At 41.4% G+C, this 26018-nt stretch overlaps 1 protein-coding gene across 2 annotated transcripts; it reads right to left on the minus strand.

Moving 5' to 3' along the window:
* Window positions 1-106: 106 nt before the first annotated feature.
* Window positions 107-22844, minus strand: LOC110498814 (26S proteasome regulatory subunit 8). Of its 2 annotated transcripts, none has more exons than XM_021575446.3 (12): window positions 22751-22844; window positions 22108-22179; window positions 21916-21985; window positions 21450-21547; window positions 21285-21341; window positions 20779-21009; window positions 20237-20363; window positions 19728-19918; window positions 8538-8636; window positions 7434-7544; window positions 6044-6130; window positions 107-304 (listed from the first exon to the last, which is right to left on the minus strand). In XM_021575446.3, exons 1-12 carry the CDS (start codon window positions 22775-22777, stop codon window positions 251-253), a joined length of 1224 nt encoding a protein of 407 aa, XP_021431121.1. In that variant the 5' UTR covers window positions 22778-22844; the 3' UTR covers window positions 107-250. The 2 variants fall into 2 exon arrangements, with proteins under 2 accessions (XP_021431121.1, XP_021431122.1); XM_021575447.3 differs by having other exon boundaries at window positions 22564-22796.
* Between the last annotated feature and the right edge of the window lie 3174 nt (window positions 22845-26018).

A 26018-nucleotide genomic window follows, 5' to 3' on the forward strand; every position in this document is an offset into this window, starting at 1 on the left:
AGCCTGTATAGCCAACTCCTATAGTTGTGTAGGCTACCAAGCACAAACAGACCTTGGATCAGGCTACAGGAGAGAGGGTGGGAAAAAAATGGAAATGGGGGACTTGTTTCTCAGTGGGGAGACACCATTTTATTTTAGACTTAATTTTGGGTAACAATTATAAACCAATCTTAAAACAAAAGAGTAAAAATATACATGTTTGACTTTGCAGGTAAATATCTGCGTTCGGGTCCCAAAAAATCCCAAAGGTCTACTTCCAGAGTTTCTTGATGGACATGTTCTTCTCGCTGTCCTTCTGCATCACCTGGAAAGACACAGGGCAGGGGTCGTTAGCCAGTGATAATGGACCTCGTCATAAGGAGCCAAATTAAAATCAGTAATCAACAAAACAACAAACTCTGGGGAAAAGGGTCTGTCCATTTCAATCCCTAAAAGTATAAACCTTTAGTTTATTACAATGTAAAAGACATTCGTTTATTATAAAAGCTGAAATGCTGATACAAATACCAGTCATTGAAATTACAAAGTCATTTGTGGAATATTGGGTTTCTTTACTGTGTAAAAGCACTATTTTCATATTGAGATAAATTACATAGAAAATTGTACAAAATCTGCAAGAGATGTCATTCACTCATTGCTATTATCATTGATATCCTGTAGACCTAGTGCCTTCGGAAAGTATTCAAACCCCTTGACCTTTTCCACATTTTGTTTTACGTTACAGCCTTATTCTAAAATATATTAAATCCCCCCTCCCCCCTTCAATCTACACAATACCCCATAATGACAAAGCAAAAAACGTTTTTTAGAAAGTTGTGCCAATTTATAAAAAATACAACTGAAATATTACATTTACATAAGTATTCAGGGCCTTTACTCCGCACTTTTTTGAATCACACTTGGCAGCAATTACAGCATTGATTCTTCAAGGGTATGGTACTACGAGTTTGGCACACCTGTATTTGGGGAGTTTCTCCCATTCATCTCTGCAGATCCTCTCAAGCTCTGTCAGGATGGAATGGAGAAATGCGGCACAGCTATTTTCAGGTCTATCCTGAAAATATGTTCAATCGGGTTCAAGTCTGGGCTCTGGTTGGGCCACTCAAGGCTGTGTGCTTAGGGTCGTTGTCCAATTGGATGGTCAACCTTCGCCCCAGTCTGAGGTCCCGAGCAGGTTTTCATCAAGGATCTCTGTACTTTGCTCCGTTTAGCTTTGCCTTGATCCTGACTAGTCTCCCAGTCCTTGCCGCTGAAAAACATCCCCACAGCATGCTTGCTTCACCGTGGGGATGGTGCCAGGTTTCCTCCAGACGTGGCACTTGGCATTCAGGCCAAAGTGTTCAATCTGGTTTCTCATGGTCTGAGTGTCTTCAGGTGTCTTTTAGCAAACTCCAAGCAGTCTGTCATGTGCCTTTTTACTGAAGAGTGGCTCCCGCCTGATTGGTGGTGCGCTGCAGAGATGGTTTTCCTTCTGGAAGGTTCGCCCATCTCCACAGAGGAACTCTAGAGCTCTGTCAGAGTGACCATCGGGTTCTTGGTCACCTCCCTGACCAAGGCCCTTCTACCCCGATTGCGTAATTTGGCCTGGAGGCCAGCTCTAGGAAGATTATTGGTGGTTACAAACTTCTTCCATATAGGAATGATGGAGGCCACTCTGTTCTTGGGGACCTTCCATGCTATAGACATCTTTTGGTAGCCTTCCCCAGATCTGTGCCTCGACACAATGCTTTCTCGGCGCTCTACGGACAATTCCTTCGACCTAATGGCTTGGTGTTTGCTCTGACATGCATTGTCAAGTGTGGGACCTTATATAAACAGGTGTGTGCCTTTCCAAATCATGTTCAATTATTTGAATTTACCACAGGTGGACTACAACTAAGTTGTAGAAACATCAAGGATGATCAATGGAAACAGCATGCGCCTGAGCTTTATTTCAAATCTCATAGGAAAGGGTCTGAATACTTTTTATTTTTAATACATTTGCAAAAATTTCTAAACCTGTTTTTGCTTGTCATTATGGGGCATTTTGTGTAGATTGCTGAGGGATTTATAAGACTGTAACAATGTGGTCAAATTAGCTAGCAAGCCAATGATGTAATGACTGAAACGTTTTTAAACAAAGGGTTAACGACACCCGAGTCGTTTTAACAGCCCAGATTAAAACTACACGGGCGTGTGCTAGAAGCAAGCTGTTTCCGCTCTATAATGGTGCCATCGAATTTGCACTGACTTTTTCCCTCTAGGACAATCAGAAACAACGGTACAGCGGAGAATTATCATTAGAACAATTATCTGGGAGATTTTTTTCCTGGACACACAGCAAAATATTTTGTTGCATATGTAAACAAATTGGTCGTACTTTAGACCACTGGCTATAGCCCATAGAAATGCATGGAATAACTCATTGATACATGGTAAAACAGACAGTCAAAAAATAAATCATAAGAAAATAAGGTTTTGAAATGTCTGTCCTATATCTAGGAGATACAAGAAAGTACTTCCATACTTTCAATCTTTTTTAAACTGGTATCGGGTTACCTTCAGATGAGTCCTGTGACACTTGTAGGGGGCAACACGGAGAGAACACCACTGTGTTTGTGAGTCTCCCGTTTCCATAGTTTGGTCAGTGTTGCAATGTATACCGAAACATCTGTACTTTTTCTGATACCAAAACATGAAAAAACGTTTGGTACTTATGCCATGTGTCTCACATCATATACGGATTGAGAGGATCGAGTCTAGTAATTTTCTGAATCTTCAAGGGGGCAGTAGCTACAAGGATGCGCTTGCACATGCAGCTAACACAGTGAGAAGCAAGCCAGAGAGAAAATGCAGGCAGCGTGACTGGGTTAAATGCAAGAGACGCATATCAGTTGAACGCACTGTTGTACAATTGACTAGGTATCCTCCCTTTCACTCTCTTCTAATGAAAACACCTTACCACCATGCCCGCAGCTTGTTTACAAAACTGGCTAAAGAAGCAAACTATGGGAATACGTTGATTACAGAGCAGATGAGGGCCAAACCACAGAAACAACAAAAAGGTGCAACAAAGCAGTGCAAGGGAGGTTCAGTTCCAAAATGATTTTACACATGGCATTCATTGTAACGTTGTCGTTATTCCACTAAATGTGAATCATTTGAGTGACAATGACATGAACATATGTATTCTGCATGACATTCATGTGAGCATTATGATTACACAAAGCCAAAAGTAAATGTGAAATGCACTCAACTTCACAGCAATATACTTGAACTACTTTGTGTTTGTCTGGGCTTGCTAGCAGTAGCCAGCCCTGGAAGGCGCATTTGCACTCTCGGAAGTGAAATGCACTCTGGGAATCGTAGCATGATGTGTAAATTGCATTGTATTTCTATGGCATTTAGACTACATGTCTATTGCAATATAGAAGCTTCAGAAATGAGCTTCAAAGTGTTTGTCGTTTTGGAACTAAACTTAATTGAATACATTAAATTAATGAGCTGTAATGAATGCCATTAGACCAAATATTATGGCCACAGATTAACAAATTAACCCTGATAATGTAATTGTTCCATTATTTTGTCTGCTCTGAATAGTTTTGCATAAGGCAAATTGATGGTATTCTTCTGGTATTTAATATGGTGTTGTATTTTTGTAAGAAATGTAATACAGAGTAGATATTCTACTTGTTCGTCCAGTTACCAACATATTGCTCAATGTAAAAAATAAAAAAAGCCCCACAGTTCTTATTTTGTTGCTGTGATATCGTTTTGGTAATGAGTATCGTTAGGATAGAGTATTATGATACTAAACCTGGTATCCAACTAAAACATCTGGTGTCGCAACAACAGTCACTACAGACAGAAGTAGTTAGTACTGACTTCAGACGAGTCCCGTGGGGGTCGTAGAGCAAAACACTAAAGACACATTTCTGGGATGTCTCCTGATCTGACAAACAGAGCTGTAGCTCTGCCATCGCAGACGCGGAAGGCTGACATAGGTGCAGTGGATTGAAACGCAGTGTAAAACACTAAAGACACATTTCTGGGATGTCTCCTGATCTGACAAACAGAGCTGTAGCTCTGCCACCTGCCATCGCAGACGTGGAAGGCTGACATAGGTGCAGTGGATTGAGACGCAGTGTAAAACACTAAAGACAGATTTCTGGGATGTCTCCTGATCTGACAAACAGAGCTGTAGCTCTGCCACCTGCCATCGCAGACGTGGAAGGCTGACATAGGTGCAGTGGATTGAGACGCAGCGTAAAACACTAAAGACAGATTTCTGGGATGTCTCCTGATCTGACAAACAGAGCTGTAGCTCTGCCACCTGCCATCGCAGACGTGGAAGGCTGACATAGGTGCAGTGGATTGAGACGCAGCGTAATTGTTTTTAATAACCTGCCCAGGGACTGCGGTTGAAAATTAGCCAGCTGGCTAAACCGGACATTTTACTGAAACGTTGATTAATGTGCACAGTCCATGTAAAAAATAAAAAACTCAGACTAAAATAAATCCAACTTAAACACTGATTTTTATGGGTATTTTTGTATTGTATTAATGCAATTGACACGCTGACAAGATGGTCCAAAATCTGTTTGAGCTTTGTATAGTCACGTGTCAAACTGTTTGGCATGACAATGACCATAGTAGTTGGAAAGACTACAAACCGATCTGGGACCAGTATAGATCCTTTTTATTTTATACAAAATCTCTGATCAAGAGTAACTACACTGTACAAAAATAAACGCAACATGCAACAATTGCAAAGACTTTACTGAGGTACAGTTCATATAAGGGAATAAGGAAATTGAAATCAATTCATTAGCCCCTAATATATGGATGTCGTATGATTGGGTAAACAGATACGCATGTGTTGATCACAGATGACTTAAAAATAAAATAAAGTAGGGGCATGGATCAGAAAACCAGTCAGTATCTGGTGTGATCACCATTTGCCTCATGCAGGGCGACACATGTCCTTCACAGAGTTGATCAGGCTGATTGAATGGCACAACAATGGGACTCAGGATCTCGTCACGGTATCTCTGTGCATTCAAATAGCTATCGATAAAATGCAATTATGTTCATTTTCCGTAGCTTATGACTGCCCATACCATAATCCCACCACCACCATGGGACACTCTGTTGACATCAGAAAGCCGCTCGGCAGCACGACTCCACACACGCTATGCTCTGCATCTGCCCGGTACAGTTGAAACTGGAATTCATCCGTGAAGGGCACACTTTTCCAGTGGCCATCGAAGGTGAGCATTTGGCCACTGAAGTCGGTTACGACATCGAACTGTAGTCAGGTCAAGACCCTGGTGAGGACAATGAGCACACAGAGCACGCCGAAGAGCTTCCCGGAGACGGTTTCTGACAGTTTGTGCAGAAATTCTTTAGATGTGTAAACAGTTTCATCAGCTGTCCAGGTGGCTGGTCTCAGATGATCCTGCAGGTGAAGAAGCCGGATGTAGAGGTCTTGGGCTGGCGTGGTTACACATGGTCTGCAGTTGTGAGGCTGGTTGGACATATTGCTAAAATTCTCTAAAAATGACGCCGGAGGCAGCTTATAGTAGAGAAATGAACATTCACTTATCTGGAAAGAGCTCTGTTGGATATTCCTGCAGTCAGTTAATAATTGCATGCTCCCTCAACTTTAGACATCTGTGGCATTGTGTTGTGAATAAAAACTGAACATTTTAGAGTTGCCTATTATTGTCCCCCCAGCACAAGGTGCACCTGTGTAATGTTCAGCTTCTTGATATGCCACACCTGTCAGGTGGTTTGGCAAAGGAGAAATGGTCACTAACAGGGATATAAACATTTGTGCACAACATTTGAGCGAAATAAGCCTTTTGTGCATATGGGAACTTTCTGAAACATTTTATTTCAGTTCATAAAACATGGGACCAACACTTTGCATGTTGCATTTATATTTTTGTTCAGTGTAGTATTGATTACATTCAGCATAATATGGACAAAAGGGAGCTAGAGGTAAAATAGAGACAAACTGTCTCTTGGAGTGTTAAGACAGTAACATTGATAGAAGACTAACCTTGGCGACAGCCATCTCAAAGTCCTCCTGGTTGACGTGCACTCTCCTCTCCCTGAGGGCGTACATCCCTGACTCGGTGCACACACCCTGAGGAATGGAACAGAAACAAAAGGTTTATCCAAGGTGAAATAAGAAAAAGTAAGTAAGACCGACAGTGGTCAAACACTAAGGCACTCCAGGAACATGGTTACCAATCCCTGGACTTGGGGATGTTTCAGGATGGCTCGTTGTACATAGAGCTGTGGCGGTCATGACATTTTGTCAGACGTTTATTTGTCATGCAAAAGAATGCCGGTCTCATGGTAATTTACAGTCAATTAACATAAACACGTTTTGAATCTCCAGGCCTCCTGACGTCAACCGTATTGAACACCTTTGATGAATTGGAACGCTGACTATTAGTGCCCGACCTCACTAATGCTCATGGCTGAATGGAAGCAAGCCCCCACAGCAATGTTCCAACATCTAGTGGAAAGCCTTTCCAGAGGAGTGGAGGCTGTTATAGCAGCAAAGAGGAACCAACTCCATATTAACGCCCATGATTTTAGAATGAGTTGTTCACTACTTTTGGTCATGTAGGTGATCTTAAATCAGTTTTTTGTATTTGCTGTGTTTAATATGTGGTAGGCTATAACAGCACAATCATTATTTTAATACCTGTTTTTTTTTCAGGCTTGAGCTCATGCAGTATATAGGCCTATGAGTTTGCATAAACTCTAATATGTATATGGTTGAGTTTCATTAATCATCAACTTATAAAGAGCTGTCCATTTCATTGTTAGGCATTGAAACAACATCCTCAACAACTATGTTTCCCACTCAGTTTCAACCTGTTGTTGAACTTCTTGCTTCATATTGATCAATCACGGTGAGGTGAGTTTTAAAAGCACATACTGGTTTGATGATAAGTGTTTGTGATTTTCTAACTGCATCTGCATTGTTGTCAGAGTGGTTAGAGTGACAATATAGCCCTGAGTACCATCCATTAGCAACTTGAAGATCTTTAGCGAGTTGGGAACACATGTCCAGAGTGCATAAGAGGATATTATCATGATTTTACTGTGGTCATGTCTGATAATATGGTCACCGCCACAGCCATAGTTGTACATGTTCTGCCCTTGTGCATGTGCTAGCCCTAATGTGGTGGGCCCCATTCCATAACTTGTGGAGTATCAAGTCTGTGGTTATTCTATCCTGATATTCTACATATACCGTAAATGTCAAGCCCAGTTGGACATGTATCCACTACAATGAACCATTCCAAACTGTGGGGTAGGGGTCATCTCTGGACGGGGCCAAAGTTTTCCTTACTACCCATCATACACTGAACTGTCTGTGCTAGCCTTCATTTGGTGGGCCCCATTCCAAACTGTGCGTCTCTGTCCATTACCTTAACTTCAGCCCCAGAGGCTCCAGGCATCAGTTCTGCAATCTTCCTCAGGTTAATTCCACGCGTCAGGTTCATCTTCCTTGAGTGGATCTTCAGGATGTCCAAACGGGCCTAAGGAGGAGCAGACACTGTAGTAGCAAGCTGCTTACATGAAGCTGAATAAGTGTCAACGCAAATACAAAAATATTTGTGTGAGGAGACCGTAAAGATGTTGGACTAGACTCATTGGCATAAATCCTTAATTTAAATCATTTATTTTTTTTAAATGAACAAATGGTACAGAACACCAACAGATGTAATCATTACTACCAACAGTCTAAATATGTTGCACTGTGCTGTCTTGGCATACCGAGGCGGGGATTCAATTCAATCAGCATTATAGTGTGCTTGACATTTAAAGTTCATTTCCAATTGAGCCGACATATGCAGCGTTTACCGTGAATGAGGGGGGGTTACTGTGGTCGTCTTGTGTGTTCGCATGTGGCAAGCTTTTGTACAGCCACCCTGACAAAACAGTATGCAGTTATAGTCACTTACCCTTCTAGATAACTTGAAACAGTCTAACCAGGTCTTACGTCTTGAAGTCACCTAGTATAGCTAGTGCTAGTCAACTTCTTCTTCAACTAGCTTCAGCTGGCTGGTGTGCGACTGTGGCAAAATTGGTTTGACATTGGATAGTCTATCTCTGGGGCTAATTAGGGTCCGTCAATAATATTTTCCTGTTGCACATCTTTTAGTTGTCTCAAATGCTTTCGATATTTGTAGATGAATTTCTACAATTTATAGTTGGTTTGAGGTTAAGCCATTGAAATTTGGAGTTGACAGTTAAAAATATTGACCCATGTACATAGTGTAATTTATTGATGGCCTCTAGCTAGCCCCATAGGGATATCGAATGTCAAACCAAATTGACCATGGGCATTACGACTAGGTCTCGTGGTGCTGCGCTCAGAATTGATGATTACTTTGATGCCAGTTGTGGGCTGAATTTAAATAAATTAAATGTGTTTATGACGAGATTGACACTAAAATAAATGTATGACTCATATATTGATAAACACAATGTTTTAGGGGCAAAAAAATAAAATATGGGGCTGTACTGACCTCTTCATTGGGAGGGGGGAACTCGATCTTCCTGTCGATGCGGCCGGGTCGGAGCAAGGCAGAGTCTAGGATGTCAATACGGTTGGTGGCCATGATGACCTGAGGGAGTAAAAACACATTTAACATACAATTTTAGTCCTTTGGGTCTTATTCAGCTTTATTTTTAATTTATTTCACCAGGGAGGCCAGTTGAGAACAAGTTCTCATTTACATCTGCGACCTGGCCAAGATAAAGCAAAGCAGTGCGACAAAAACAACAGACTTACACAAACAAAAGTACTGTCAATAACACAACAGAAAAATCTATGTACAGTGTGTGGAAATGTAGACGATTTGGGTGGTAAGGAAATAAAATAGGCCATAGAGGCAAAATAATTACAATTTAGCATTAACACTGGAGTCATAGATGTGCAGATGATGATGTGCAAGTTGAGATACTGATGTGCAAAAGAGCAAGAAGATAATTAACAATATGGTGATGAGGTAGATGGGTGTGCTATTTACAGATGGGCTGTGCACAGTGATCGGTTGGCTGCTCTGACAGCTGATTTCTTAAAGTTAGAGGGAAATATAAGACTCCAGCTTCAGTGATTTTTGCAATTTGTTCCAGTCATTGCCAGCAGATAACTAGAAGGAAAGGCGGCCAAAGCAGGTGTTGGCTCTGGGGATGACCAGTGAAATATACCCGTGCTACGGGTGGGTGTTGCTATGGTGACCAGTGAGCTGAGGTAAGGCGGTGCTTTACCTAGCAAAGACTTATAGATGACCTGGAGCCAGTGGGCTTGGCGATGAATATGTAGCGAGGGCCAGCCAACGAGAGCATACAGGTCACAGTGGTGGGTAGTATATGGGGCTTTGGTGACAAAACGGATGGCACTGTGATAGACAGTGAGTAGAGTAGCTGAGTAGAGTATTGGAAGCTATTTTGTAAAGTTAGAGGGAGATGACATCGCCGAAGTCGAGGATCAGTAGGATGGTTAGTTTTACGAGGGTATGTTTGGCAGCATGAGTGAAGAAGGCTTTGTTGTGAAATAGGAAGCAGATTCTAGGTATAATTTTGGATTGGAGATGCTTAATGTGAGTCTGGAAGGAGAGTTTACAGTCTAACCAGACAGCTAGGTATTTGTAGTTGTCCACATATTCTGCCTAGTTTCCAGAGTAGTGGCGCTAGGCGGGCGGGCAGCAATTGATTGAAGAGCATGCATTTAGTTTTACTAGCATTTAAAATCAGTTGGAGACCACGGAAGGAGTGTTGTATGGAATTGAAGCTCGTTTGGAGGTTTGTTAACACTGTGTCCAAAGAAGTGCCAGAAGCAACATCATTGATTTATACAGAGAAAATAGTTGGCCCAAGGTTTTGAACCCTGCGGTACCCCCATAGAGACCGCCAGAGGTCCGGAAAACAGGACCTCCGATTTGACACACCGAACTCTATCTGAGAAGTAGTTGGTGAACCAGGTGAGGCAGTCATTTGAGAAACCAAGGCTGTTGAGTCTGCCGATAAGTATGCGGTGATTGACAGTCAAAAGCCTTGGCCAGGTCGGTGAAGGCGGCTGCACAGTACTGTCTTTTATTGATGGCGGTTATGATGTCGTCTAGGACCTTGAGCGTGGCTGACGTGCACCCATGACCAGCTCGGAAACCAGATTGCATAGTGGGGAAGGTACGGTGGGATTCAAAATGGCTGGTGATCTTTGTTAACCTCTCTTGGGTAGGGGGCAGTATTTTCACATCCGGATGAAAAGCCTGTTACTCAGGCCCAGAAGCTAGGATATGCATCTAATTGGTAAATTTGGATAAACAACACTTTACGGTTTCTAAAACTGTTAGAATAATGTCTGTCAGTGTAACAGAACTGATATGGCAGACAAAACTCCAAGGACAAACCATCCCCCCCAAAGAAATATTCAGCCTACCACTGCTTTCAATGGCTGTCACTTTTATTACAAGGCGAAATCGTCCCAAATTGCAGTTCCTAGATGTCTAATTTTTTGGGGAAAATGAGCCAGAAATTGTAGTTTTTCTAGGTGGCTCTCATTTTGGCTGTAGTGTTTCCAAGCAAGTGGAAGAGAGCGCATTCTTTGGTATTTTTCTCCAGTAAAGACAATAATGATTCTCCGTCTTAAATTTGATTGTTTATTTACGTATTAGGGTACCTAAGGTTTGATTATAAACGCTGTTTGACTTGTTTGGAAAAGTTTATTAGTAACGTTTGGAATTAATTTTGTATGCCTTTTGATGCAGGGAAACTGGGTGGATTGACTGAAGCGCGCTAGCTAAACTGAGTTATGGATATAAAAGGGAGGACATTATCAAACAAAATGACCATTTTTGATGTATCTGGGACCTTTTGGAGTGCCAACAGAAGAAGATCAAAGGTAAGGCATTTATTATATCGCTATTTCTGACTTTCGTGGCACACCTGCCTGGTTGAAATATGTTTTTCATGCTTTTGTATGCGGGGCGCTGTCCTCACATAATCGCATAGTGTGCTTTCGCCGTAAAGCCTTTTTGAAATCTGACACAGCGGCTGGATTAACAAGAAGTTAAGCTTTATTTTTTATGTATTACACTTGTGATTTTATGGAAGTTAAATATTTATAATTCTGTAGTTTGAATTTTGCACTCTGCAATTTCACCGGATGTTGGCCAGGTGCCCATAAGAAGTTAACTTGGCTTTCAAAGATTTTAGAAAAGGCAGGGCAGGATTAATATTTTTTATTTTTTTTATTTCACCTTTATTTAACCAGGTAGGCTAGTTGAGAACAAGTTCTCATTTGCAACTGCGACCTGGCCAAGATAATGCATAGCAGTGTGAACAGACAGACAACACAGAGTTACACATGGAGTAAACAATTAACAAGTCAATAACACAGTAGAAAAAAAGGAGAGTCTATATACATTGTGTGCAAAAGGCATGAGGAGGTAGGCGAATAATTACAATTTTGCAGATTAACACTGGAGTGATAAATTATCAGATGGTCATGTACAGGTAGAGATATTGGTGTGCAAAAGAGCAGAAAAGTAAATAAATAAAAACAGTATGGGGATGAGGTAGGTAAAATTGGGTGGGCTATTTACCGATAGACTATGTATAGGTCTATAACAGTTTGGGTCTAGAGGGGGATGACTGCGGCAGCTTTCCAATCTTTGGGGGATCTCAGATGATACAAAAGAGAGGTTGAACAGGCTAGTAATAGGGGTTGCAACGATTTCGGTGGATAATTTTAGAAAGAGAGGGTCCAGATTGTCTGGCCCAGCTGATATGTAGGGATCCAGATTTTTCAGCTCTTTCAGAACATTAGCGGTCTGAATTTGGGTGAAGGAGAAGCGGGGGGGGTGCCTTGCTGTAGGGGGTGCAGAGCTGTTGGCCGGTAGGGGTAGCCAGGTGGGGAGCATGGCCAGCCGCAGAAAATGCTTATTGAAAATCTGAAATATCGTGGATTTACCAGTGGTGACAGTGTTTCCTAGTCTCAGTGCAGTGGGCAGCTGGGGGGAGGTGCTCTTATTCTCCATGGACTTTACATTGTCCCAAAACTTTTGGGAATTAGTGCTACAGGATGTAAATTTCTGTTTGAAAAAGCTAGCCTTTGCTGTCCTAACTGGCTGAGTATATTGGTTCCTGACTTCCCTGAAAAGTTGCATATCGCGGGTGCTATTCGATGCTAATGCAGTATGCCACAGGATGTTTTTGTGCTGGTCAAGGGCAGTCAAGTCTGGGGTGAACCAAGGGCTATATCTGTTCTTAGTTCTATATTTTTTGAACAGGGCATGTTTATTTAAGATGGTGAGGAAAGCACTTTTAGAGCAACCAGGCATCCTGTACTGACGGAATGAGGTCAAGGATACCCGGGCCAGGTCGATTAGAAAGGCCTGCTCATTGGAGTGTTTTAGGGAGCGTTTGACAGTAATGAGGGGTGGTCGTTTGACCGCGGACCCATTACGGACGCAGGCAATGAGGCAGTGATCGTTGAGATCCTGGTTGAAGACGGCAGAGGTGTATTTATTCACCTTCTCCCTATTGGCTTCTTTGGTATGCCCTTCTTATCTATATACTGTACATTCGAAAAGTATCCAGACCACTTGACTTTTTCCACATTTTGTTACATTACAGCCTTATTCTAAAATGGATTAAATACAAAATGTTAAATATAAAAATCCTCAATCCACACACAATACCCTATAATGACAAAGCAAAACAGGTTTTTCAATTGAACATGATTTGGAAAGGCACAACCGTCTTTATAAAAGGTCCCACGTAATTCTTAAATGAAAGATGTTTGGAACCACCAAGACTTTTCTAGAGCTGGCCGTCCGGCCAACCTAAGCAATCGGGGGAGAAGGGCCTTGGTCAGGGAGGTGAGGCAGAGAAGAATCGGAGAAACTTCCCAAATACTGGTGTGCCAAGCTTGTAGCGTCATACCCAAGAAGAAGCTGTAATCGCTGCTAAAGGTGTAACAACAAAGCACCGAATAAAGGGTCTGAAAACGTATGTAAATGTGATATGTTATGGTCTGAATTTTAAATGTATTAAATAAATATTGTGTCATTGATCTACACACAATACCCCATAATGTCAAAGTAGAATTTAGTGTGCATTTTTAAAATTTGTATTAACTAAAAACTGAAATGTCTTGAGTCAATAAGTATTCAACCCTTTGTTATGGCAAGCCTAAAGTTCAGGAGTAAACATGTGCTTAACAAATATCATAAGTTGCATGGACTCATTCCGTGTTCAGTAATAGTGGCTAAAAATTTTTTATGACTTCTGCGTACCCCACACATACAATTATCTGCATGGTCCCTCAGTCAAGCAGTGAATTTCTATCACAGATTAAACCACAAAGACCAAGGATGTTTTTCAATGCCTCGCAAAGGGCACCGATTGGTAGATGAGTAAAAATAATAAAAAGCAGATACTGAATATCCCTTTGAGCATGGTGAAGTTAATAATTCGACTTTGGATTGTGTATCAATACACCCAGTAACCACAAAAGATACAGGTGTCCTTCCTAACTCAGTTGCCAGAGAGGAATGAAACTGCTCAGGGATTAGTGTGATAGGAGAAAACTGAGGATGGATCAACAACATTGTAGTTAGTCCACAATACTAACCTAAATGACAGAGTGAAAAGTAAGCCGTAGAGAATAATAATAAAAATATTCCAAAACATGCACCTGTTTGCAATAAGACACTTATAACCTTTTTGTCCTGAATACCAAGTGTCATGTTTGGGGCAAATTCAACAACACATAACGGCGTGCAAATCTTCATATTTTCAAGCAGGGTGGCGGCTGCATGGGTATTCTAGTCATCGGCAAGGACCATGGAGTTTATTTTAGGATTAAAAAAAACAGATACAGCTATAAGCACAGGAAAAATCCTAGAGGAAAACCTGGTACAGTTTGCTTTCCAACAGACATGGAGATTAATTCCCCTTTCAGCAGGACAATAACGTAAAACACAAGACCAAATATACACTGGAGTTGCTTACCAAGACAGCATTGAATGTTCTTGAGTGGCCTAGTTACAGTTTAGACTTAAATCTTATAGCGAGACATGTAAATGGCTTTCTAGCAACGATCAACTTGACAGAGTTTGAATCATTTTTAAAATAATAAATGGGCAAATATTGCACAGCAGTAATCGCCGCCAAAAGGTGCTTCTACAAAGTATTGACTTAGGTGTGAAATACTTATGTAATTTAGATATGTCTCCAATTTTAATAAATTAGCAAACATTTCTAAAAACATGCTCTCACTTTCTCATTATGGGGGTAGTGTGTAGATGGGTGAGAAATGTGTTTAATCCATGTTGAATTCAGGCTGTAACAACAAAATGTGGAATATGTCAAGGGGTATGAATACTTCATGAAGACAAAAGACTGCAGTGTGGGAAAAGTAGGTTGTAGATTGCAAGAACATTAGACCTAAAGGGTTTAGGAAATTAACACATCCGAACACAAATGACTCCCAGCTACTCCACACAACATTTGTTCTGTAAATTGAACAGAATTAGAAACATATGATAGGAAGATGAATCCTAACGTTATACTATAGTCTTAGGTGGTCTTGCTTTTACAACTGTGCCAATCTGTGCATTTTTTTTAGAGATTCGCTCAAGAAATTGAAACATTTCAAATCCAGGTATAGCAATCCAGGTACACGTGGGCATCATACAAAGCAGTAGAAAGAGCTCTGGGACTTAGTAAATCCAGAGTGTTGTCAGATTGAATACTCCGAGAGGACAGATGGACCGAGTGCACACCGGATGCTCTGGCCGAGGTTGAGCGTTCCGAGTGGCGCAACGATCTATGGCACTGAATCTCAGCGCTAGTAGCGTCACTACAAACTCCCTGGTTCGAATCCAGGCTGTATCACAACTGGCTGGTATTGGGAGTCCCATAGGGTGGCACATAATTGGCCCAGCGTCGTCCATCATAATTTGTTCTTAACTGACTTGCCTCGTTAAATAAAAGGTTAAATAAAAAATAAATAAAACAAACACTGTCAATTCCCTAAACCCAAGCTAACAGGCTAACGTTGGCTAGCTTGCTAGATACTTTCATATACAAATGAGAGAACAGCTTACTGACCATTTTACTAGCCATAGCAGAGCTGGTTAGACTGTTTTCATGTTATCCAGAGCGTTGGTGACTAACTGTGCTTCTGGCAACAAGTTAATTACGCTATTTCTTGCCAACATTTACCGACACCGGCCATATTCTACAGGTGTTGAACATTCGTAAATTCAACAATTATTCTGGCTCTGGCTCATTCAGATGAAAGTGCTCTGAAATCGGAGTAGATAGCCAGAATAAACCATGTCCATTGAGAATGCATAACGACGATAGAAACTCAGCTAAGAATGATGTGAATAATCAAGTTAATAAACGTTGGGTAGTTAGATAGCATATAGTTAATATACTGGCAAGTTCGATGTATTAGTAGCCAACTAACGTCATCAGCCAACATAACGTGTAATGTAACTTGTGAAAAGTCATTCATTTATTACATTGCTCAACATTTTCTTAACATTTCGTATAATAGGTTAAAGCAATGAATTTGTATCCCCTCTTGTTGTACTTCCGCTGCATATTGTCCTTCGTTTTCTTCAAATCTGAAAACGTTGTGAAGCCCCGCCCATTTCCTGAAGAACTGCATTATGGGCCCTGAAAGCATAGAAAGTGTCCACTGCTTGTATACTTCGTATCTTGGTGAATTTAGTACGACATCTGGGAACCTTTGGCATTCTAACTATATCCATACTATGACCAATAAGCATACTACATACTGAATTTTAAAACTGGCAGTTTTGTCACAACACAATGCCACAGATATCTCAAGTTTAGAGAGAGCGTGCAATTGGCATGCTGACAGCAGGAATGTACACCAGAGCTGTTTTCAGAGGATTGAATGCTCATTTCAACCAACATCGTTTTATAGAATTTGGCAATATGTCCAACCACGCCAGCCCAGGACCTCCACATCCGGCTTCTTCACCTGCGGGATCATCAGAGACCAGCCACCTGGACAGCTGATGAAACTGTGGACTATTTGTCTGTAATAAAGCCCTTTTGTGGGGGAAAACTCTTGATTGTCTGGGCCTGGCTCCACAGTGGGTGGGCCTATGCCCTCCCAAGGCTGCACCCCTGCCCAATGATGTGAAATCCATAGATCTGGGCCCAATTCATTTTTTTTCAATTGACTGATTTCCTTTTATGAACTGTAACTCAGTAAAATCGTTGAAATGGTTGCATTTATATTATTGTTCAGTATATGTAAACAGACCATAAATGTTTTCTTGGAAAGCAGTGAGTGCTATTATATGATACAATATCAGTATTTGTTGCATGTTCTACTTGTCCTAGCATCAACTAAAAGACAGTACTGTGCAGCCGTCTTCATAGACCTTGCCAAGGCTTTCGACTCTGTCAATCACCGTATTCTTATTGGCAGACTCAGTAGCCTCGGTTTTTCGGATGACTGCCTTGCCTGGTTCACCAATTACTTTGCAGACAGAGTTCAGTGTGTCAAATCGGAGGGCATGCTGTCCGGTCCTCTGGCAGTCTCTATGGGGGTGCCACAGGGTTCAATTCTCGGGCCGACTCTTTTCTCTGTATATATCAATGATGTTTCTCATGCTGCGGGCGATTCCCTGATCCACCTCTACGCAGACGACACCATTCTATATACTTCCGGCCCGTCCTTGGACACTGTGCTATCTAACCTCCAAACGAGCTTCAATGCCATACAGCACTCCTTCCGTGGCCTCCAACTGCTCTTAAACGCTAGTAAAACCAAATGCATGCTTTTCAACCGTTCGCTGCCTGCACCCGCACGCCTGACCAGCATCACCACCCTGGATGGTTCCGACCTTGAATATGTGGACATCTATAAGTACCTAGGTGTCTGGCTAGACTCTAAACTCTCCTTCCAGACCCATATCAAACATCTCCAATCGAAAATCAAATCAAGAGTCGGCTTTCTATTCCGCAACAAAGCCTCCTTCACTCACGCCGCCAAACTTACCCTAGTAAAACTGACTATCCTACCGATCCTCGACTTCGGCGATGTCATCTACAAAATTGCTTCCAACACTCTACTCAGCAAACTGGATGCAGTTTATCACAGTGCCATCCGTTTTGTCACTAAAGCACCTTATACCACCCACCACTGCGACTTGTATGCTCTAATCGGCTGGCCCTCGCTACATATTCGTCGCCAGACCCACTGGCTCCAGCTCATCTACAAGTCCATGCTAGGTAAAGCTCCGCCTTATCTCAGTTCACTGGTTACGATGGCAACACCCATCCGTAGCACGCGCTCCAGCAGGTGTATCTCACTGATCATCCCTAAAGCCAACACCTCATTTGGCCGCCTTTCGTTCCAGTTCTCTGCTGCCTGTGATTGGAACGAATTGCAAAAATCGCTGAAGTTGGAGACTTTTATCTCCCTCACCAACTTCAAACATCTGCTATCTGAGCAGCTAACCGATCGCTGCAGCTGTACATAGTCTATTGGTAAATAGCCCACCCATTTTCACCTACCTCATCCCCATACTGTTTTTATTTATTTATTTTTCTGCTCTTTTGCACACCAATATCTCTACCTTTACATAACCATCTGATCATTTATCACTCCAGTGTTAATCTGCATAATTGTAATTATTTGCCTACCTTCTCATGCCTTTTGCACACAATGTATATATAGACTCCCCTTTTTTCTACTGTGTTATTGACTTGTTAATTGTTTACTCCATGTGTAACTCTGTGTTGTCTGTTCACACTGCTATGCCTTATCTTGGCCAGGTCGCAGTTGCAAATGAGAACTTGTTCTCAACTAGCCTACCTGGTTAAATAAAGGTGAAATAAAAAAAATTAAAAAAAAATAAAACTGATTTGAACCAGTGTAGTTGTGGATTGACTGCATTGTTTGAATGGAATGTTGGCAGATTGGCAGTTAATTTGAAGAATTCATGGAATCATTCCTCTAAAACGGTCTGGCTAGCTCACACACATACAGTGCATATACATTCTTCACATTCATAGTTTAACACCATCTTATCAAAGCACTGGCAAACCATTGTTAACCAACTCCCTGACTAACATTGCCGACCTTAGGACCATCATAACAAGATTCATTTTAATTCCTAATTCTATTGTCCCCAGGCCCAGCTCAGTCACGTTCTTCACTGAACGACTTTTCTCTCATGGCAGAGGTAGTCATGTCACTGTATTATATATATACACTGAGTGTACACAAACAGTAGGAACACCAGCTCTTTTCATGCCATAGACTGACCAGGTGAATCCAGGTGAAAGCCATGTCCCCTTATTGATGTCATCCACTTTCAGTGCAAATGAAGTGGAGACAGGTTAAAGAAAGATACTTAAGCCTTGAGACAATTGAGACGTGGATTGTCTGTGTGTGCCATTCAGAGTGGGAAAGACAACAGCCTTTAAACGGGGTTTGGTGCCATGCTCACCGTTTTGAGTGTGTCAAGAACCGCAACGCTGCTGGATTGTTCACGTTTAACAGTTGCCCGGGTGTATAAAGAACACCCCTCAAAAAACATCCAGCCAACTTAACACAACATGGGCCAGCATCACTGTGGAACACTTGACACCTTGTAGAGTCTATGCCCTGATGAATTGAGACTGTCCTGAATGTTTTGTACACGGAGTACTGTACTGCTACAGAGCAACACAATTTCCCCTTTGATAGTGCTAAGGGTCTGATTGTCATACTGTGTGGTGTTGACCTACTCTTTCTTTCTCTGTCCATTCATCCCTCCTTCCCTCTAGCATCAGGAGAGGAGGAAGAGGGAGGTGGAGCAGGAAGAGAGCCTGCAGGAGCTCGCGGAACCCTTGGAGGTCAGGTTCGTCAAAAACGCTGCCGTTCTCTCAGACTTTCGGTCCACCCCCACCATCCCCAGAGAGGAGTCCCGCTGGCAGTTCTAAGGCCCTGAGGATCAAAGGTCACAGCGCCCCAGAAGATCTACCACTCAACGGTGGACTCCGTGCTGGCCAATGCCTCTGGCCAGCCCCACCGCTACAGCCTGGACCTGAGCAGCAGGATTAAGGTGCCCTAGATAGACGTGGACATCAGCTTGGAATCTGAGGCAGCCTCGGAGATGGAGTTCCAAGCACTGAACTGCTCAACATGGACATAGCTGCTTTTAGTCTTTAAACATCAAATGTATCGATTTTAAACACATTGGTATATTCTAAATATAAAAAAATTTAAAAAACTGTACTACTATTTGACACATTTAGACAATGAAATACTTGTAATCTGCATTTATTGCTAATTTCTATAGAATTGTCTTTAAAAAAATACTGGTTGTTTTGTCTATTTGTACAGAGAACACGCAAATACAGATTGAGAGGTTGTTGAGTGCTAGACTGCGTGGGAGGACAGTGAATAGAGAATAGAATATCTAGCGTGTGATTGATTGGTGAGCAGTGGAAAGAAAGTGTTGTCAGACAGTACTGACAGGAGAGCTGCAGATTGAAATCAGTGGAGAAAAGCCGCAGAGAAAGTGGTGTCAAGAGTGGTGTAGCAGAGTAATAGCATACAAATTAAGTAAGGGTGTAGACTGTGTGTGTGGTGTTATATAAGTGTGAGTTTTATTGTAGAGTAGAATTTATAAAGCATTATAAAGATGAGTGGTGTACGAGTCACCCACCTTGATGTTCTTGGTGGCCTCGAAGCCATCCAGCTGGTTCAGCAGCTCCAGCATGGTCCTCTGCACCTCGCTGTCGCCCCCACTGCCCCCCTCCAGACGTGACGAGCCGATCGAGTCAATCTCGTCCATGAAGATGATGGAGGGTGCGTGCTCGCGGGCCATGACGAACAGCTCGCGCACCATACGGGCACCTGGGATGAGGAAGAGAGCAGGGTTTCAGCCAGCAGCGTGATGCGAGTGAAATACTTATAATAACAGCTTCTGTTTTACGCATGGTGAGAGACATTTAGCCCACTACTTTCACTCATTGCGGTTCTCCATGAAAAAGTAGTAAAATGCACTTAAACATGCTTGAGCTAAGCAGCAGCTATTTGGAGAATGGAAGCAGCAAAACATATCTCCTTGATTCTGGAATTCCCTAACTTTAATTCCTTGTTATTACCGGAATTACTTCACGGTTGGGAACCCTGTCGAATGGTAACCGAAATGGCTGACCGTTGATGACTCACCCTCTCCAATGAACTTCTGCACCAGCTCTGAGCCGGACACCCTGATGAAGGTGCAGTCAGTGTGGTGGGCCACAGCTCTGGCCAGCAGGGTCTTCCCTGTACCTGGGGGGCCGTACAGCAGCACACCCTGGTGGAGAGACACACAACAAGGGGGGTTAGACAACCTAAGAGACATGACACAGAGTGCATCTCAAATTTCATGATGTATTTTAGGATTATTATGCTGGAATTAACTGGTGCCACTTTCTGTTCTTTCTGACAATCAAGACTGTTGAGGTTTATGTGATGAATGCTATGAGACATGACCAGAACAAGACCTTAGGGCACTGCCAACAACGTATGAAAAGTTCTGACAAAAGGTAGATTTTGGAGTGTTGCATCCCTTTCAGACATTGCCTACTCTATATGCTTATAAAGTAAACTCAAATGCAAAAGGTAATTGTTTGACTTTACATTGTAAGAGTGGTTAACATATACAGATGATACAACATCTGAATTAAGCAGGAACACAATAAGGGATTTATTCCATTTGGGCTACCCACCTTGGGCTGCGCAATGCCGAGAGCCTCGAAGAGCTCTGGGTGCTTGACTGGCAGCTCAATCACTTCCTTGATCTCCTTGATCTGCTTGTCCAGGCCACCAATCATCTCATAGGTGGAGTCAGGCACTTTCTCCACCATCATGAGGGAGACCAGCGGGTCCACCTTGTTGGGCAGGATCTTATGAAGGGTGTAGCTGTCATTGCGCAGTGCCACGCGGCAATTTGGAGTCACCTGTTGGAATGGGCAACGGGGTTAATCAGTGCATACATTCATGAATAATAATCTTCTGTCCAGCCATCTGGATAGGATCTGGATATGTTTTGCTTTTCAACTTAATTGTGTTAACAATTATTCCAATTTGACAAAAACAAATAAATGTGGTTAAAATATGGTTCCGGTGTGTTGATAATCTGAACTGTACACAGGTACATCTACCTTTGTACATAGAAACATTAAGTTCTCTCCACAATGTAGTGAAATATCAACAACAACGTTTCCATACTTACATCATTGATGTCAATATTCTTATCCACATCCACCACAAATTTTCCCTCTGGATGGACCTGGACACAATAGTACAGTAGACTGCCAATGTCATCTAAGAGCAACTACAGTTTATCACCTAAAAAAGTTTGTTACACATTTCAGCAAAAAAAAAGCTTCATACACACCTTGACCAGCACTTTCTTTTTGTCCATGGCCCTCACCACCTCTCCAACATAAGAACCCTGCTCCTGTAGCAACTGCAGCTCCTCACGAAGGAGACGCACTGGGGACAAAGCAAATAGATTTGAACAATTCATAATGTGCATGTTCCTGAGTGCAATCAAATTACAGTAGTCCGACACAGCATTGATAATTTATAATCCACACAATTATTGCTACATTTTTTTTTTCTTTAACTTTTATTTAACTAGGCAAGTTAGTTAAGAACAAATTCTTATTTTCAATGACGAACTAGGAACAGTGGGTTAACTGCCTGTTCAGGGGCAGAACGACAGATCTGTACCTTGTCAGCTCAGGGGCTTGAACTTTAGGCTTTGTCACAATGAATTAACTACTATCTAGTTAGCTACACTGCTATTTAGAAGAGAAGTTTAGCTGTTGTTGTTCTGGATAGATAACCATAATTCCTACCTTTTGCATTGAGTTCATTCCTCTGAGCCTGTAGACGTCTGAGATTCTGACTCTTGTCATTCACTGTCAACTGGAGGCAGAGAGACCAGTTACTTCTTAGCTTGACAGTTGTATTAGTAGTGTCACTACAGTGTCAACAGACAACATGTAACGTTAGCTAGTACATTTGGATTAAAACCTGTGTTTGCTTACCTGTAACTCTTCTATCTTGGACTGGTAGTATTGCCTGAGACCAGAACCACCTTTACTGTCCTCCATCTCCATCTGCAAATAGACCGATACATGTTTAATAACTGAGATAGTTGTTGGACAGTTGTCAAGTACACAATGTATATAACGTTAGCTAGATAATTAACATCAAGGTGACTAACGTGTATATATAGGCCTAACTAGCTATCTAGAAAGACGACTAGCTTAAGATAAGATCTTTACCAGTTTACTAACAAAAATGTCATACTAGCGGCTAACTAAATTAGCTAGCTAACGTTACTTAACTAGCTATATTTTTTTGTTGTCCATTATACTTAACTTATGCCAAGTTATGCATAGTCACAAAAATAAGGAATGTCACTGAAACAAACATAATTAATTCGATTAACTAGCTAGAAAGCAAACAGTTAGCTAGCTAGCTAGCTAAAAGTAGCTTACAATGAGACAGCAAACTGGCAGGATTCTCTATTTTTGACAGAACGTTTTGGTCCATTCAAAACAGTTCAACCGTCTTCTGACGAGCACCAACTTTACAGAACACACTGTTCAGTGTCTAATCAATGCCTTATCTACAATAATTTCTCAAAAGTGTGATAGTCATCCTAAAGACAACGAAATCACTTACATTATGGTCCATTCCTTCCAGCGCCATCTTGAAATTCTAAACTTCCGTTGGATGAAGGGGTACTTCCGACAGACGAACGTCTTCTTCATTAAATGTTCTACAATTAACATTGGATAATTACTGTAACCTGCTGTACTGTATAGTACAGTAAAACGCAACTGAAATTTTGCTAATAATGTTAAAAGTAAGAGTATGCTCTATTTCTGTCCTTTTTGCAATACCTTATCTATTTGGAGAAGCTATGCCAGAAACAGATATGTTGAATATTGTAAAATCCATTTGCATGGTCCTTTGAGTTGGCCTGATGTACCATATTACTGTAGCTATATCAATAGTGTGTAATAAGTGTGCAATATATAATATAGATAAAACATTATTTAACAGTTTTGATTGCATTTCAAAGAGACTGGCATTGAGGATGTGGTTTTTGACTTATCAGTTAAACAGACTGGCTTGTCTATTCCAATTATGTATTACTGTTGATCTTCTACCATGCTACAGAGAAACAAAAGTTTGTTCAAGCCAAGTCCCAGCAGCGCACAAGGACATACGTGTACTTAGTTTGGCTGTTATTTGAGGAGAGTAGTAAACCAACAATATTTGTTTAATATGGCGAGTTTCTTCAAGATTTAGTTTAGTTCTTGCTGCTGTCAGCTGCCTCCAATTCTAATCAATAGAAAACATTTTATTGCAATTTTTTACATAATTTGACCTGTTTCTCAATAACTAGGATTCCATCCAATTGGCAACAGATTTTCGTGCGAATATCTTAAAATCCACCTAAAACAATCAGGGGTGTTTATAAGATTTGAAGACACTGTGGGCTTAGCCCAAAGCCAGTCAAAGTCACTCTCGTGTACTCTTCACTCAGGCTAAAAAATAAAGAAAATGATTTCAACAGATAAATATATGAATTTGGTGCTCTTTGAAATGAACATTGAGCCATTCAAACATTGAGAGATTTGATATTTTTCATGTAACTTGCACCTTCCCACATGCCACAGCAGACACTGCTAGTACTCAATTACAGTTGCTACTGTGGGTCTCTCTACTCTGGAACACTACTCCACAGGAGGCTGCTGAGGGGAGGACAGCTCATAATAATGTCTGGAAAGGAGTTATTGGAATGTTATCTGTGTTTGATTGACCTTTATTTAACTAGGCAAGTCAGTTAAGAACAAATTCTTATTTTCAATGACGGCCTAGGAACAGTGGGTTAACTGCCTGTTCAGGGGCAAAATGACAGATTTGTACCTTGTGGATTTGAACTTGCAACCTTTCGGTTACTAGTCCAACGCGCTAACCACTAGGCTACCCTGAGTTTGATACCATTCCATTTATTCCGTTCTAGCCATTACTATGAGTCTGTCCTCCACAATTAAGGTGCCACCAACAACCTGCACTCTACTCTCTACTCTGGAACACATACAGTACCAGTCAAAAGTTTGGACACAACTACTCATTCCAGGGTTTTCTTTATTTTTACTACTTTCTACATTGCAGAATAATAGTGAAGACATCAAAACTATGAAATAACACATGTGGAATCATGTAGTAACCCAAAAAATGTTAAACAAAACTAAATATATTTTATATTTGAGATTCTTCTAAGTAGCCACCCTTTGCCTTGACAGCTTTGCACACTCTTGGTATTCTCTCAACCAGCTTCATGAGGTAGTCACCTGGAATGTATTTCAATTAACAACTGTGCCTTGTTAAAAGTTAATTTGTGGAATTTCTTTCCTTCTTAATGTGTTTGAGTTGTGGTGTGGTTGTGTTGTGACAGGGTAGGGGTAGTATACAGAAGATAGCCCTATTTGGGAAAAGACCAAGTCCTTATTATAGCAAGAACAGCTCAAATAAGCAAAGAGAAATGACAGTCCATCATTACTTTAAGGATCGGAGCCTTTTTTTTCAATTTTCACCAAAAATGACATACCCAAATCTAACCTTAGGACCTGAAGCAAGGATATGCATATTCCTGATACCATTTGAAAGGAAACACTGAGGTTTGTGGAATTGTAAAATTAAAGTAGAATAATATAACACATTAGATCTGGTGAAAGATAATACAAAGAAAATGTTTTTTTTTTAAACTCAAGAGAAAGGCAAAAAAATATTATTCCTGTTTAAGCACAATTCACATTTTGACCACTAGATGGCAGCAGTGTATGTGCACAATTTTATACTGATCCAATTAACCATTGCATTTCTGTTCAAAATGTTGTATCAAGTCTGCCCAAATGTGCCTAATTGGTTTATTAACTGTGCACTATCCTCAAACAATAGCATGGTATTCTTGCACTGCAATAGCTACTGTAAATTGGACAGTTCAGTTAGATTTACAAGAATTTAAGATTTCTGCCCATGTCAGATACGTCTATGTCCTGGGAAATTTTCTTGTTACTTACAACCTCATGCTAATCACATTAGCACACGTTAGCTCAACCGTCCCATGTGTGTGTGAGTGTGTGGGGTGGGGGGGAGGGGGGTGATCAGACATGAAGGTCAGTCAATATGGAACATTTCAAGAAATTTGAAAGTTTCTTCAAGTGCAGTTGCAAAACCCATCAAGCATTATGATGAAACTGGCTCTCATGAGGACTGCCACAGGAAAGGAAGACCCAGAATTACCTCTGCTCTAGAGGACACGTTCATTGGACTTAACTTCACCTCAGATTGCAGCCCAAATAAATGCTTCACAGTGTTCAAGTAACATACACCTCTCAACATCAACAGTCTGTGTGAATTAGGCTTTCGTGGTCGAATTGCTGCAAAGGAACCACTACTAAAGGATACCAATAAGAAGAAGAGACTTGCTCTGGCCAAGAAACACAAGCAATAGACAGACCGGTTGAAATCTGTCCTTTGGTCTGATGAGTCCAAATTTTATATTTTTAGTTCCAACCGCCGTGTCTTTGTGAGACGCAGAGTGGGTGAACGGATGATCTTCGCATGTGTGCTCCACCTTGAAGCATGGAGGAGTGATTATGTGGGGGTGCTTTGCTGGTGACACTGTCAGTGATTTATTTAGAATTTAAGGCACACTTAATCAGCATGGCTATTCCATCCCATCTGGTTTGTGCTTAGTGGGACTATCATTTGTTTTTCAACAGGACAATGACCCAACACACCTCCAGGCTGTGTAAGGGCTATTTGACCAAGAAGGAGAGTGATGGAGTGCTGCATCAGATGACTTGGCACCCACAATCATCCTACCTCATCTCAATTGAGATGGTTTGGGATGAGTTGGAGGAAAAGCAGCCAA

This window comes from Oncorhynchus mykiss, chromosome 20 (genome assembly GCF_057628025.1).
Source record: "Oncorhynchus mykiss isolate SJ-2025 chromosome 20, ASM5762802v1, whole genome shotgun sequence".
NCBI classification, from domain to species: domain Eukaryota; kingdom Metazoa; phylum Chordata; class Actinopteri; order Salmoniformes; family Salmonidae; genus Oncorhynchus; species Oncorhynchus mykiss.